Below are 15,693 nucleotides of genomic sequence, written 5' to 3'. Positions count from 1 at the left end.
AGCTAACAAAATGTTTAAATAAAACCTTCCTGTTTTCAATACATACTTTATTTTACACCCCGTGATGTCATCCCTCGGACTCTCTGCTTCTCTGTGCAATGCAGGCAGATCATTGCTGGTGGGAAGGGCTGCCAGGATGTTGTGCATAGCTTCCTGAAAACATCACAGCACCCTGACTCAGTACTCCTCTCAGGAGTCTTTCACCCTGATGCAAGCGGTGGGCCTGATGCAAATATTGAGAGGCAGATGTCAGTCTGGAGGAGCTGGGAGCTGGCTGATGCCTGAGCCCTTCTCTGAAAACAGCTATCCTGAAAAATGCTTATTTTGATACTTAGTCATAAATAAAGCTGAAAATTTATGGCAATTTGGTCTACTGCTGTCCAACGACTTAGTGAGAATGCATTGAACCCGTGGATCTCAATGGGTGGGTCACAACACCGTATTCAGTGGGTCACACCGGGCCTTCCACTGCACTCCACTATCCAAGGGTGACACTGCTTACTCACTGTACTATATGGTGCTTTGGAGAAGCAATGTTGTCACCTCTACCTTCCCTCTTCTCTTTAAAGGAGAACTATGAGGGGAGTGCTTTTCACTCATCTCATAGTTCTAGCCGACCTGTGACAATGAGACCGTCACAGGTCGGCTTAGTAGATCGGGAAGTGAGCGAACACATACCAGCGTTCGCTCACTTCTCGATCCTGTCACAGCTCTCTGCTGTGACAGGGGAGGGGCTGGATTCCCCCCTCCCCGCTCCGATCCTCCAGCGCTGACTGGCGGAACGGACGGAGGAGGGGGGCGGGTACAGCTGGCTCTGACTCTAGATAGGCAGAGCCAGCTGTCAGTCACGCAGCTGGGCGAATCCAGACATAATTGTCGGGATTCGCTTCAGCTGCGGCGTCTCAGTATACCTCGAGCTACAGCTGAGCCTAGGGTGACGGGAGGACGCTAGTTTGTGTCCTCCCGTTACCCTAAGGAGAGCTATGGGGAAAAGCCTTAACCCCATAGTTCTCCTTTGATTTGGAGAGGTGGTGTTCTGTAGTCGTCAGAGATAGTGGGCAACAATGTAACTGATAACATTCAGCAGGGGCAGAGAGGCCAGGAAGTTATCAGATGATAAGATTTCTGGCATGATCAACAGATGTTTCCACTTTTTGAAGAGATGTAACAAAAGGCATTTTACTGGTAAATGTAACAGACTGAAAGGGAGCAAATAAGAGAAGCTCATTGTGAGAGTTTACTTACACGTTAAGAAGCTTGTATGTCCTGTCACTGCACACATTAAAGTGACACTAAACTCCGGAGTTAAACCTTAAAAATACGTTAAAGAACCTGAACTCTGAGCAACAATGTATCTTATTTGTGTATCCCTCAGCTGTAGATCCTCCAATCATCTCTGAATTCGTGCCGACACTGTCCTTCCTTCTGCAGGGGGGCTACGTCTGTTTCCTATGGTCCCTGTGTGTGTTGTAGAGTAGTCACTGCTCCAAGCTCCGCCCCCCCAGGATAGACTACAATCTCAATACAAATTGGTAAACTAAACATGAGATTGTAGTCCATCCCGGGAGTGAGCTTGGAGCGGTGACTACTCTACAACACACACAGGGACCATGGGGAACAGACGTAGCCCCCCCTCCAGAAGGAAGGACAGTGTCAGAGAGGATTGGAGGATCTACAGCCGAGTGATACACAAATAAGATACATTGTTGTTCAGAGTTCGGGGACTAATTCCTGAGTTTAGTGTCGCTTTAAGTTCCCGGGCTGTGAAAAAATATCTGATACAACGATACAAAAATGTAAACAGAACTATACAAGAATGATATTATTTTGCTGATTGTTGCTCTTGTAGAACATGTAAATGACTAATTTGCATATGCTCTGAACGCAGGCATTGTGTACTATGTCTAGGTGATGTGCGGAATAACAGATCTGTTCTGTCTGGCAGGTCCTCCTATCATCTCCAGCACTCAGACGCAGCACGCCCTGCATGGCGAGAAGGGACAAATCAAGTGTTTCATCCGCAGCACTCCTCCCCCGGATAGGATAGTAAGTATGAAGAATAACCAATTGTTTTATTCTGTGTGTACGTGCCGTAACAGGGAAGTGGCGAGGTCGCCATTAGCGATGAAATTGAAAGCAGGGATCTGACCAATCAGCTGCTCGCATTTCCTCTCAGACGTTTCTATTAATCAGAGCCTCAGGCAAATATTAATCATGACCTTAGATTTAGGCCCCGTTCACACCTTTCCGTTTTGTCGGGGGTTCAACGCTCTATGAACGCTCTACAAAACGTACAACCATGAAAATCCCATTGTTTTCTATGGGTATGGTTCACACCTTTCCGTATTTCCGCCCGTCTGAACGCCCTACAAAACGGCTGACGCCCAAACAAGTACATGTACTTCTTTGGGCCGTTTTGGAGGGGGTTTTCCATTGGGATACAGCCAAGTAGCCTTCGGGTAAAAAAAACGCGTGACGGTCGTGCGACAGACGTGCATGCGTAATACTCCTAGGTGTGAACCCAGCCTTAAGCGTTATGTGATGGGATTATATTCTGATTTCATCACTTGCTGTATAAAAGTTTGTGCAGTTGTTCAATAAAGCAGAGTTTGTTTACCCTACACTCAAGCCTTGGCTAGTGACTGGGGAAACTGGGAGCTACAGATCTTCAGGTTCCAATATCTCCTCAGCAAGGAAGAAGACAGCGGCGGACATACTCATCCTGAGTACGGGGGTCCGTCACAGAGACCATTGCCTACAATGCAATTTATATTTTTGACCGTTTTGTAGAGCGTTCGTCGAGCGTAGAATGCGCTACAAAACGGTCAGGTGTGAACGAGGGCTAAAAAAAATTTCTACCATTCACTTCTCTTGCTTTGTTCTGGCATGGTGAACGTCGCCTGCAAAGTCTGACGGCATTGACACTCATTCATCTTGCTGGCTCACTTTGCACTTTCTGGTACAGTGTTTGAGGACATATGGGAAAGACGAGCGACAGCGTTGTGAGATGATGAAACAGTCAGAGGCTGATGTGCCATTAATTCAGATTTTAATCTTTGAGAGAAAAAAAATATCATATTAGACGATAGCACAGTGTTCATTAGCACAGCGGTTCTACTCCAGCGTGGTCGCGTCATCCCCGCAGACACAGACTTAAAGGACATTTCATCATGAGCTATCTGTTCTCCTACCAACAGTGCAGACAATATACTCCATTGTATTCCAGTTACACTACTGACTAGCAACTACGTCACAGGCCAGCTATCCTTCCACCCCTGATGAAGGTGTCACACTCCCTAGAAATGCATTGGCATCTACATCACAGGCCAGCTATCCTTCCACCCCTGATGAAGGTGGCACACTCCCTAGAAATGCATTGGCATCTACATCACAGGCCAGCTATCCTTTCACCCCTGATGAAGGTGGCGCAATCCCTCGAAATGCATTGGCATCTACATCACAGGTCAGCTATCCTTCCATCCCTGATGAAGGTGGCACACTCCCTAGAAATGCATTGGCATCTACATCACAGGTCCGCTATCCTTCCACCCCTGATGAAGGTGGCACAATCCCTAGAAATGCATTGGCATCTACATCACAGGTCCGCTATCCTTCCATCCCTGATGAAGGTGGCAAAATCCCTCGAAATGCATTGGCATCTACATCACAGGTCAGCTATCCTTCCACGCCCGATGAAGGTGGCGCAATCCCTCGAAATGCATTGGCATCTACATCACAGGCCAGCTATCATTCCACCCCTGATGAAGGTGGCACAATCCCTCGAAATGCATTGGCATCTACATCACAGGTCAGCTATCCTTCCACCCCTGATGAAGGTGGCAGAATCCCTCGAAATGCATTGGCATCTACATCACAGGTCAGCTATCCTTCCACCCCTGATGAAGGTGGCACAATCCCTAGAAATGCATTGGCATCTACATCACAGGTCCGCTATCCTTCCATCCCTGATGAAGGTGGCAAAATCCCTCGAAATGCATTGGCATCTACATCACAGGTCAGCTATCCTTCCACCCCTGATGAAGGTGGCGCAATCCCTCGAAATGCATTGGCATCTACATCACAGGTCAGCTATCCTTCCATCCCTGATGAAGGTGGCACCCTCCCTAGAAATGCATTGGCATCTACATCACAGGTCCGCTATCCTTCCACCCCTGATGAAGGTGGCACAATCCCTAGAAATGCATTGGCATCTACATCACAGGTCCGCTATCCTTCCATCCCTGATGAAGGTGGCAAAATCCCTCGAAATGCATTGGCATCTACATCACAGGTCAGCTATCCTTCCACGCCCGATGAAGGTGGCACAATCCCTCGAAATGCATTGGCATCTACATCACAGGTCAGCTATCCTTCCACGCCCGATGAAGGTGGCGCAATCCCTCGAAATGCATTGGCATCTACATCACAGGCCAGCTATCATTCCATCCCTGATGAAGGTGGCACAATCCCTCGAAATGCATTAGCTTATCTTATGTTTTATGCAGAAAGTTGGTCGTTTAAGTGATACGTTTTATTGGCTAACTCAACTTATTAAGCATGCAAGCAACCTATTAAATCCCATCCTCACGCTTAAAAAATGGATGTTGTTGGAGCACTGGATCCAAAGGCAAATATAATCTGGTTTAATTCCCACCTTGAAGAGGCAGCCCTCTACACTACACGGTATCCCTTTGGGTCCCCAGAGCAGTCCAAAGAGAGTCAGAGTGACACCTGCACTGGCACTATGGGGCCGACATATAGCTAAGTGATGGCCATTTGCATAGCATTTCCTATGCTCCTCAGCACCATCTAGTGGCAGTCAGTAGTGTGGTGTGAACAGCATTTGCCCAGCTATAGGCTGGGTGAAAGATTTGTAAATCAGTAGAAACAGGGACACCGGCATTCCAAATGCAGTTCAAACACGTCTATTTATTGTTTTGGCCTGAGGAAGGGCATCCTGCGAGACCCCCGAAGCGTTGCACCAGTGTGATATGCTGCATCTACATTAATAAATAGACGCATTTGGAGTGCCAGTGTCCCTGTTTCTACTTACGCATATAACGGTTGCAATCCGTTGACTACCGCAGCACCCATCCTGATTTTTTTGGAACGAGCGGTCAGGAGTGCGATGGTCCTCTTCTAGTGATTGACAGCAGAAAGAGGGCGGGTGCAATAGCCAGCTTGCTATTGGATATTGCAAATTGAAATAGCCAATGGCAATCTAGCTATTCATTCCTATGCTGTTTTTTTTTTTACTCTGACTGACAGCAGCTCCCAGAATACTAAAAAAATAAAACCAGAGCAGAAGATAGCAAAGAAGCTATTGCTTCCCGTGCTATCTGCCATCATTTCAGCGGGTGCAGAGGGTGCCTCCCTGAAATGAGAAGGGCACTCCAATAGATTGGGATCCCTGTTGTACGTGAATAAGCCCCAACAGCACCCCTGTCAGCAGGGAAATGTAATAGGGGGTTCTAATCCTTTTCCACTCTATTCAAAACTAAAAAAAAAAAAAAAATCGGGGTGTACGTACACTTTAAGCAAATGTCGCTTTCCTTTGGAAAGGTCACATGGGGAATCCTTTTACCACTTATAGCACCCACTTACCGAGCTACTAAAATCAGAAGAGACTCTCCTAACATCAGCCGAGAGCCGTCCCGCATTCCCACACGTCCTACGTGTACACAGAGCACACGGGCATTGTCTGCAGCACTACTCCTTCAGAGTTTGTCTTCCCGTCAGAGCTTCAGCATCTTCACAGTGCTTTGCGCGCATTCCAAAAATAAAACCAGGACATCTTTGATCTTCCTTGCTATCAATTTCAGAGCCCGCAGGCTGGCAGATAGCTGAGGGGGGAGAAAGCTCTTTGTGTAAGCTATTTTTACTGCCTCCTCCTCCTCCCACCTACACGCAAAAAGAAGCCACAGGAACTGGCAGAGCCGAGCATGTGCTGCGCGCCGCTAGACGTACAAACTCTTATGAACTGATTAATACGGATAACGATAACATGAGAAGTAATTACATTATGTACAGAGCCAGCCGTCAACCTTTAGGGCATTTATTAATCCTGGTGGTCACAGTGGGCCACAGATTCAGAGCGTTTGGGAGGTGGGGGGTGGTGTTTGCTGAGTGGAGATCAGTCATTGTGTACTGGAGGTGGACAGGTAAACATGTTTATTGTCGATCGTAAACGTAAACAACAAGTTTTAGAATACAGATCTCATCCAGTCTCTTGATCTCACTGACTATGTGCGTCTCAGTAAAAGATGTTTGTGTCCTCCCGTTACCCCAAGGAGAACTATGGGGAAAAGCCCTGACCCCATAGTTCTCCTTTAAGCAAAGAGTTGCTAATTCATAAATCCCCGTGCATATAACTAAACACACAGATTATATACATAGAAGGGAGCTGTTTTACCTGCCAAAGAATCTGTATTTCTGTTCATCCAGTTCTGAGTTTTATACAGCTGTGCCACACTTCCCAGCCCTGTTTGGCAGAGCAGGTGAACTGTTATAACCTCTGCTGACACTTCCAGGTTTTGTCCCTCCCCCAGCCTGTGATTGGACACTAAAAGGAGAAGCAGCAGACTGATAAGTTCACCTCCCACTCTTCTCCCTTCAGCATGCTATTTGTTAGCACTGCAGCACACCTGATTGGCTCCTTGTGCTGATTCTCCCTCTCCCACCCTGCCGTTAAGACGTTCTGCACTTGTCCTGTAAGGACTTGTTCCTTAACAATTTACCAGCCACAGTCTGTATATAAATGTTACCTAGAATGACACCCAGTGGATAGGTTTGTAAACGTAGTTTACCAGTTGGTGGCTCCCAATCCAAGCTGTCACTGGTAAATGATGGTCGGGAACCAATTAGAGTATTTACCGATAGTGTGACCACCGTGTTAACTATATCTTAGCTATCACATGCAGGCTGAAGGCTTCATTTACATATAAAGCCCTCCAGCCTGCATGATCACTGCCACCATCACACTGTAGTTGTTTCTGGAAAGCAATCTGTTTAATAATGTTATTGTCAAATACAATTACAGCGTTAAAAAACATTATGATAGCAAATCTATAAAAAAAAAAAAGATTTTGTGCATTTGCCCGCCTGTAATAAAAAAAACAGAGCAGGGTTTTTAATACAACAGTGTACTAATAAAAGTCTGCCTAAAAAAAACATTACATATATTTAGATATGCAAATTAGTCAACAGACTTATGCTGATGCTGCTAGATTTGGCGTGGGCAATTAGGCATCAATGATCTCCAGTCAAGAAATGGTTAACATTTGTGACTGTGAAGGCAAAAAAAAAAAAAATCTTTAATCAAAGAAAGAAGTTAAGATGTCGCTTTAAAGCTGGTTTATTTCACAATCTCCAAATTCATATCACACTCTTTATAGGCAGACACTTAAAAATAATGATCACAATTATCAGCGTTCTGTTTAGTGCAGTGCATACGGCAACGATGTACAGTCACCTACAGCAACCTCACTTCAGTTTTCATCGATTTAAAGTGAAACTTCAGCCAAAACTTTGGGGAGTTTTTTTTTCTAACAAGGCTGAGAACCCGTGTCAGGACATAAAGTGCTGGGAAATCCAACAAAATATTGGAAGAGAGGAAACATCTTTCAATGGAAACACACTTGTCCCAGTGAACATTGTCCAATTTGGGATTTCCTTTCATTCTACTTTGCCTTAATAAAGCATTGTTAAATAACATGTGGGCTGGAGCCCAAGGATGAAACATGTTGTTGGAGAATGGCTTTTATTTTGCCCTTGGTATGACATCTTGGTATGTGCACACTGTGTGAATACTTTTTGATATCAGAACTGTTCACATTTAGCTGAATAGAGAACTTTAAAGGAGAACTATGGGGGTCAGTGTTTTTCTCCATAGTTCTCCTAAGGGTAACGGGAGGACACAAACTCGCGTCCTCCCGTCACTCAAAGCTCAGTATATAGGGAGCTACAGCTCGCGGTATTCTGGATCCACCCAGCTGCGTGATTGACAGCTGGCTCTGCCTATCTAGAGGCAGAGCCAGCTGTACCCGCCCCCTACCCCGTCCTTTCCGCCAGTCAGCGCTGGAGGATCGGAGCGGAGAAGGGGGGTGGGGAATCCCTGCAGGGAGCCGTGAGTGACAGTCACCACCCTCTGCAGGGACATGATCGAGAAGTGAGCGAGCGACGGTATGTGTTCGCTCACTTCCCGATCTTTTGAGCCGACCTGTGACAGTTTCATTGTCACACGTCGGCTCGAACTGTGAGGCGGAGTGATTTTCACTCACCTCATAGTTCTCCTTTAAAGCTGGTTTACTTCACAATCTCCAAATTCATATCACACTCTTTATAGGCAGACACTTAAACATAATTATCACAAATATCAGCTTTCTGTTTAGTGCAGTACATTCGACAATGATGTACAGTCACCTACAGCAACCTCACTTCAGTTTTTGTCTATTGAAAGTGAAACTCCAGCCAAAAGGCTGAGAACCCGTGTCAGGACATAAAGTGCTGGGAAATCCAACTCATTATCGGAAGAGAGGGCACTTGTTCCAGTGAACATTGTCCAATTTGGGATTTCCTTTCATTCTACTTTGCCGTAATAAAACATTGTTAAATAACTGTTGGGTAGAGCGGTATTGTGTGTAAGGGCTAGCATGTGGGCTGGAACCCAAAGAGGAAACATGTTGTTGGAGAATGGCTATTATTTTGGCTTTTGGTATGACATCTTGGTATGTGCACACTGGAAGAATACTTCTTGATATCAGAACTGCTCACATTTACCTCAATAGAGAACTTGAAAGGAGAGTTAAAGGAGAACTATGAGGGGGGGGGAGGGGGGTGCTTTTCACTCCCCTCATAGTACTAGCCGACCTGTGACAATGAGACTGTCACAGGTCAGCTCAGTAGATCGGGAGGTGAGGGAACACATACTGGCCTTCGCTCACCTCTCGATCCTGTCACGGCTCTCTGCCGTGACAGGGGAGGGGCTGGATTCCCCCCTCCCCACTCCGATCCGCCAGCGCTGACTGGCGGAACGGACGGGGGAGGGGGCGGGTACAGCTGGCTCTGTCTCTAGATAGGCAGAGCCAGCTGTCAGTCACGCAGCTGGGCGGATCCCGGCATAATTGTCGGGATCAGCTTCAGCTGCGGCGTCTTAGTATACCGCGAGCTGTAGCTCCCTATATACTGAGCCTAGGGTGACGGGAGGACGCTAATTTGTGTCCTCCCGTTACCCTAAGGAGAACTATGGGGAAAAGACTTAACCCCATAGTTCTCCTTTAATGAAGCCCTTCGATAATTACCCTAATTCCCTTATAACCCTAGACCAAAACGAGCCCTTAACCCTTGCAATGCAGCGGTAGCCCCACTGCATGGGTTAATTTAACCCCTTCATGACTGAGGCCCTTTTTTCCATTTTTGCACCCATGTTATATTCCACATTTTAGGCCTGAAAATGACGTAAAACCCCCCAACATTATATATTTTCTGAATGCCAAGACCCTATAGAATAAAATGGTGGTTTTTTTGCCAGGATCGCTTCTGTTGTAAAGCCGACAGTCGGCTCTACAAGTTCAAACAGAGTCCCGGCGGCAAAAGTCACCGGGAGTCTGTTTAAACAGCCCCGATGCTGGCGACGTACACTGTACGTCGTCAGTCACGAAGGGGTTAAACAAAGCAGGAGTTTATCTTTACATTAGAGCTCCCAGTTAGTCCCATTGACCCAAGTCCTCACTAGAATAGACTCTTTGATGATTATGGAAGTTTTTCACATTGTCCGTGACTCTATACAACATTTTCATATAAAATGGGATGCTTGGTCCTCATATTGATCAATCCCATATGTTTTGAGCCTTCCTATCATCCCACACAGACATATTTTTAAAGGAGAACTATGAAGGGGGGGTGCTTTTCACTCACCTCATAGTTCTAGCCGACCTGTGACAATGAGACTGTCACAGGTCGGCTCAGTAGATCGGGAGGTGAGCGAACACATACCGGCGTTCGCTCACCTCTCGATCCTGTCACGGCTCTCTGCCGTGACAGGGGAGGGACTGGATTCCCCCCTCCCCGCTCCGATCCGCCAGCGCTGACTGGCGGAACGGACGGGGGAGGGGGCGGGTACAGCAGAGCCAGCTGTCAGTCACGCAGCTGTGCGGATGCCGGGACACAATTGTCGGGATCCGCTTCAGCTGCAGCGTCTCAATTTACCGCGAGTAGCAGCTCACGGTATACTGCAGCGTCTCAGTATACGGCGAGCTGTAGCTCCCTATATACTGAGCTTTGGGTTACGGGACGACGCTAGTTTATGTCCTCCCGTTACCCTAAGGAGATCTATGGGGAAAAGCCTTAACTCTATATTTCTCCTTTAATACAGGCAGCCCCAGAGTTACAAACATCCGACTTACATTCGACCCCTACTTACAAACAGAGGCTATCACTGTACAGCACAGGGTCCCAGGCTGCAGCCAAAGTGTACTGTGCAGCATTTCAGTCATCGTTATGCCACTGCGTTAGTGCTGACGAGGAGCGCCGCCTTTTTGGGTCTGGTTCGTAGTACTGTATGTACATTACAGGAAGTTGGCTCTTGTTAGATGTGGAGACGAGGGGTGCCCGCCTCTTCTTCCGGGTCACTGTGAGGTTTTTACTGTCTGTCTGTATCCTCATTAGGAAGATTGAATCTCACTTCCTGTCCTTGAGACAACAGGAAGTGAGAGGAAATCTACCCCTAAGAAGAGAAATTCACTCCTGTAAGAGTGATCATGGGGAAAAAGACGTCTCCACTGAAAGCTTTATCACCAATCCTTGTTTCCCATCTTCAAAATCCAATTGTCACAAGGACAGAAAGTGAGTTGAAATCTTCTGAACAGGGGGACACACAGCACAACAAATGTTACAAGGGGGTTATCCCTTCCCTATGCTATTCAAAACTAAAAGATTTTTTTTGGGCTGGAGTTACACTTAAAAAATTTACCTGTTCCAACTTACATACAAATTCAACTTAGGAACAGACATATATTTAAAGGTTCTACAGAACCTATGTTGTTTGTAACCCAGGGACCGCCTGTACATTTTGTATAATAAATGACTGCCAGCCTTTCTTCCACCCATGTTACCAACCAGGGGCGTAACTAGAAATCACAGGGCCCCATAGCAAAATTTTGTATGGGGCCCCGTGATTGCTAGTTATGCCACTTGCAGAGCCCCAGCGGAGAGTGACCCTGCAGAGCCCACCTTAGACTCTCTATAGTGGGCTCTGCAGGGTCTGAGATCTCTTACCTGTCAGCGCCTCTGTTGTCGCCAGGCCCCGACTCCTGTTCCGTCACCGGGCCCCGCCTCCTCTGCTATCGACGGGCCCCGACCTTCTCTTACATCACTGGCCCCACCTGCTCTTAGGTCGCTGGCCAGTGATGTAAGAGAAGGCGGGCCCCGCCTCCTCCATTCCGAACACCGCCCTCATCTGCCGCAGCGGCTGGCTGTCACTGACACAGCTCCGCAGCGGCTATGAGGGGAAATGTGCCGTGGCCGCTGCTGAGCTGTGTCTGTGACAGCCAGCACCCCCACATGCCATAGCGACCCAGGCGGCCCTGGCTGGGCCCCCCTGTGCCCGGGCCCCATAGCGGCCGCCTGGGTCGCTATGGCGATTGTTACGCCACTGTTACCAACTGTATTGTTTGCACTTTGTCTGTTTGATCCGAGCATGACATGTATGCAATCCAATATTTTAGATGCTCTTTTGCATCACCATGCTCGGCTTCTACAATTTTATAAAAACTAATAAAAGTAATTTTGTAAATAGTAAACAAAAACAAAACTACTCGTTAGTCGGGTTGGATTTCTAAGTCTAGTTTGAGTTGTCCTGAAGTCTTCCCTCTCCCCTTACCCTAGGCCTGGTCCTGGAAGGAAAATGTCCTGGAATCAGGAACGTCGGGTCGATACACGGTGGAAACGGTCAGCACAGACGAAGGCGTCATCTCCACCCTGACCATCAGCAACATCGTGCGGGCCGACTTCCAAACCATATACAACTGCACGGCCTGGAACAGCTTCGGCTCAGACACGGAGATCATCAGACTCAAAGAACAAGGTGAGGGGCATCTGATGCATAGGTGATAGAATATGCATTCTGAATGTACTGCATTTTGTATATATATATGTGTGTATACACTTTTTTAGGTGCTTTTTTTTTTGCCACATCAGACAACCATTTCATAAAAGTATATAATATAATATATTCTGAATCTGTCATGAACCATTTTTCATGCATCTCCCTGCTGAGTAGTTTTCCCTTCTTCCTTTGTAATTCCCCTTTTCTGTTATGGCGTATAAGTCACTGATAAGACATTCAAGGGTTTTAATATCCACCTCATGTTAAACGGTGACTGATGCTTTTGATCGCAGTCACTTGGGATAAGATTTAAATAGATGTTTTCTGGTTGTAAAGGGCATCATTTGATGTGATATAAATCCCCTTTTACTCTCCAAATCCACCTCATCATGAGCAGTGATCAGCATTTAACACGCAGCTATTACATAGAATACGATAACCGAAGAAGCGGGAGATGAGACAGCCCAACGGCAAACACATTGTAGGATTTCAGTTTAATACAAGAAGTGTGTATCACTGGTTTTAGAATAGTTAGTTAAATACATTATATAGATATACTGTATGTCTAAGGACACCTGACCATCACACCCTATATGAGCTTGTTGGACATTCCATAACTATGGCCATTAATATGGAGTGACCCCTTTTGGCTTTAATATCCTCCACTCTTCTGCGAAGGCTTCCCTCAAGATTTCGGGGTGTACATGTGGGAATTTGTGCCCCTTTAGCCAAAAGAGCATTTGTGAGGTCATGTATTGATGATGGAGAAGAGGACCTGGCTTGCAATAGACATTTCACATTGTAAAGGGGTCAGTGCTCTGAGCAGGCCACTTGAATTCCTAGACCAAACCATGTCTTTATGGTTATTTGGCTATGTGCACAAAGGCACTGTCATGCTGAAACAGACACGGTTGGAAGCGCACAATAGTCTAAAACCTTGGTTCTCAACTGGTGGGTCATGACCCAAAAGTGGGTCGTGACTCTGTGTTCAGTGGGTCGCCACGTGCTTTCCTCTTTTCTAGGTGAGAGACTCCTCTGCCTCCCCTATGGCAGCACTGTCAGTGTATGCTTCAGAATATGCTGCCCGGCGCCGAGTGTCAGCTTGAGGTGGGATGGGGGAATGGCCGCGAGGGAGCTCTATCCATACGTGCATTGCTTACAGCTCCCTCACATGTCCTGTAGAGGTGTCTGGACTGAAGTGACGTCACATTCTGGCTCCCGGCACCTCTACAGGGCGTGCAAGGGAGCTGTACAAGTGGATGGAGCTCCGTCACAGGGCAGCAGCCCACACTAGACCCTAGACCCCCACACTAGACTAGGTTAGGAGATTGGGTGGACCTTAAAAAAAGTGTGTGAGATTGGGCCTGGTGTATGCATGTCAGTGTTTTTGAGGGCCCATTCACAGTAGTACAGTACGGTAAACTGTACCAGGCAATTCTGGTGCGGGAGGTGTGTTGCGTTGCCATTCATTTGCACCGGAACGCGCGGTACCCTAATGCTGTGCGTTCCATTGCAGTGCGACTTGGGTCACGACTTCATGACCGAGGACAAATGTGGGTCCTGAGGTTACACAGGTTGAGAACCACTGGTCTAAAATGTTTGTGTATGCTGTAGCATTACCAGTACCCGTCACTGGAAACACCTGAACTCAATTATTTAGAGTGGGGTCCACATTCTGTTGGTCATATAGGTTGGTATGATGGTTAGGTGTCCACAAACCTTTGGCCATATAGTGCATTCTGACTTCAGCCATGCCAGTTATACTGCAGTTTCAGCTAGCAACTTGGGTGGGTCACTCCCTTCAAACTCCAAAATCGATCTGCTTTACTCGCCACTCACTCTCAAATAATTTAACATGCACTGCAACGATTAGGATCATTCTTGCATGAAACATGTTAGAGGGAGGAGATGACCAGCCTGTCAGTTAAATAGAGTTGAGCTTTTGTTTGATTATGTTTGTATAGAATCTGTAAAGACGTCAATAAAGATTTGACTGAATGTAAAAAAGGACTGCAGGACGTTTTAGTAATAAAATGACAGCCAGGTCTTACGTGGACCTGTACCAAAATATTAACATATTAGCAAAAACCATGTTTAGGAACAATCTTTCTAAAAATCGTACCTTTCCTGGAGAAAAAGTTGTTTCGGGCTCCCTGTATGAGTGATGCTCATATAAGCACAAGCCCGGTGCCTAGCCTTGGTCAGGTGATCACTGTAAAAATAGAAGGATGAAAGTTCCAGTTAGCTTTGTATATCCATGTTAGCAACTCAGTGAACATAGCTTGACACTTTAATACAGGTTGACTTTAGTAAGTGAAAAGTCCCATGGAGGGGACCACAAAAAAACAAAAAACAACAACTAGAATGACACGGCGGTCATAATAACACAGGAAAAGTTAGAAATTCACCTTTAGTCAGTCATGTGCTACCACCAAAACTTTGTCCAAGTGCCACCTATAAAATGTATATACAAAGTGTCACTACCAACCTGAAGTATGTCCGCTGCTGCCACACCATGCACACCTAGAGGTGTATTTATAACCAGTTCACATAGCCATCCTTCCTGGGAAACCCTGTGAACATTTGTTCTGTGTGAATGAAGGCAAAAATGAATGTTCTTAGTATCTGTTCTGTTCGGAAGACGAATGCCGAACGGGCCGGTGTGCGCAAGCGCACACTGCCCGCTCAGCACTGCAATCATTGGAAACGCCCTCTCCTCAGCGGGGAGGGCTTGCGATGATCGCAAAGTACGATCTGCCTGTCCAAGATGGGCAGATCGTACGTTTTTTTAATTACCTTACAACCATCACAAGACTAAAGTGGTTGTAAAGTGTATGGCCAGCTTGACACTGCTCAGTTTGACTGCCACGGGCCTAATTGGAGAACCCTGTGTAGGCTCAGCATTGGTCTGATCTACCAGCGCTGCAAGGTCACACTGCTTACCAGTAAACCTCTAAAGCAGCCTTCTGCCTTGTGCAGTGCGGGAGAGTGCAAGGGACAATGCGATTGCTTGCAATAGGCAATGAGAACACGAGAATTGTTTTTCTCTAGGTGCTTTTATGCACTTCACAGATACATGTCCTGGTACATTTTACTGACTGATCACATATAGCCGGAGCCATAAACAATCTGCATTATGTGTAAAAGCTTTTTATGATTTCCCCCCAACCCAAACCTGTCGTGATTTGCATATCCGCACAGAAATTTGGGCATCTGACATTAACTTTGATGTGCAGCTTGTTGTTCTATGCTAGCTGCCAAAAGCGAGGCACCAAACTGTCAGTCACTAGAATTGTTTTTATGGGAGTGCTCGACAGGAAGCCAGCTCCATCCTGGAAAATATCCCCTCACCCCACTAGAACGTCTTCGTTTTAAATAAGTGCCGTTCTGATTATTGGAAAGTTCTACACGGCAGCAGAATGCAGCGAAAAGCTCTTTTACATAAACCAATTTGCAAGTTCTGCTTAGTGGCCCTTTGAAGACATGGCACTGACAAAATGTGCTGTAAAATAAAAGCCGTCAACTGTCACAAGGACGACTGAAGAATTCCTGCCGGGAACCTCTCTGGGATTAGACACATATATATATAT

General features: G+C 46.5%; 1 protein-coding gene across 3 annotated transcripts in view; it reads left to right on the top strand.

The window, feature by feature from the left end:
• Positions 1 to 15,693, top strand: part of KIRREL3 (kin of IRRE like 3 (Drosophila)) — a 338,979-nt gene that overhangs the window by 260,932 nt on the left and 62,354 nt on the right. For all 3 annotated transcript variants that reach the window (XM_018561196.1, XM_018561194.1, XM_018561195.1), the window contains exons 10-11: positions 1,946 to 2,046; positions 11,884 to 12,082. In XM_018561196.1, the coding sequence (XP_018416698.1) occupies positions 1,946 to 2,046; positions 11,884 to 12,082 (300 nt within the window). The remainder of the gene's footprint in view (positions 1 to 1,945; positions 2,047 to 11,883; positions 12,083 to 15,693) is intronic.

This window comes from Nanorana parkeri, unplaced genomic scaffold (assembly GCF_000935625.1).
Source record: "Nanorana parkeri isolate BGI_ZX_2015 unplaced genomic scaffold, ASM93562v1 scaffold506, whole genome shotgun sequence".
NCBI classification, from domain to species: Eukaryota; Metazoa; Chordata; class Amphibia; order Anura; family Dicroglossidae; genus Nanorana; species Nanorana parkeri.
Note: the sequence above shows the minus strand (reverse complement) of the source record. Positions and strands in the feature narration are given on the sequence as shown.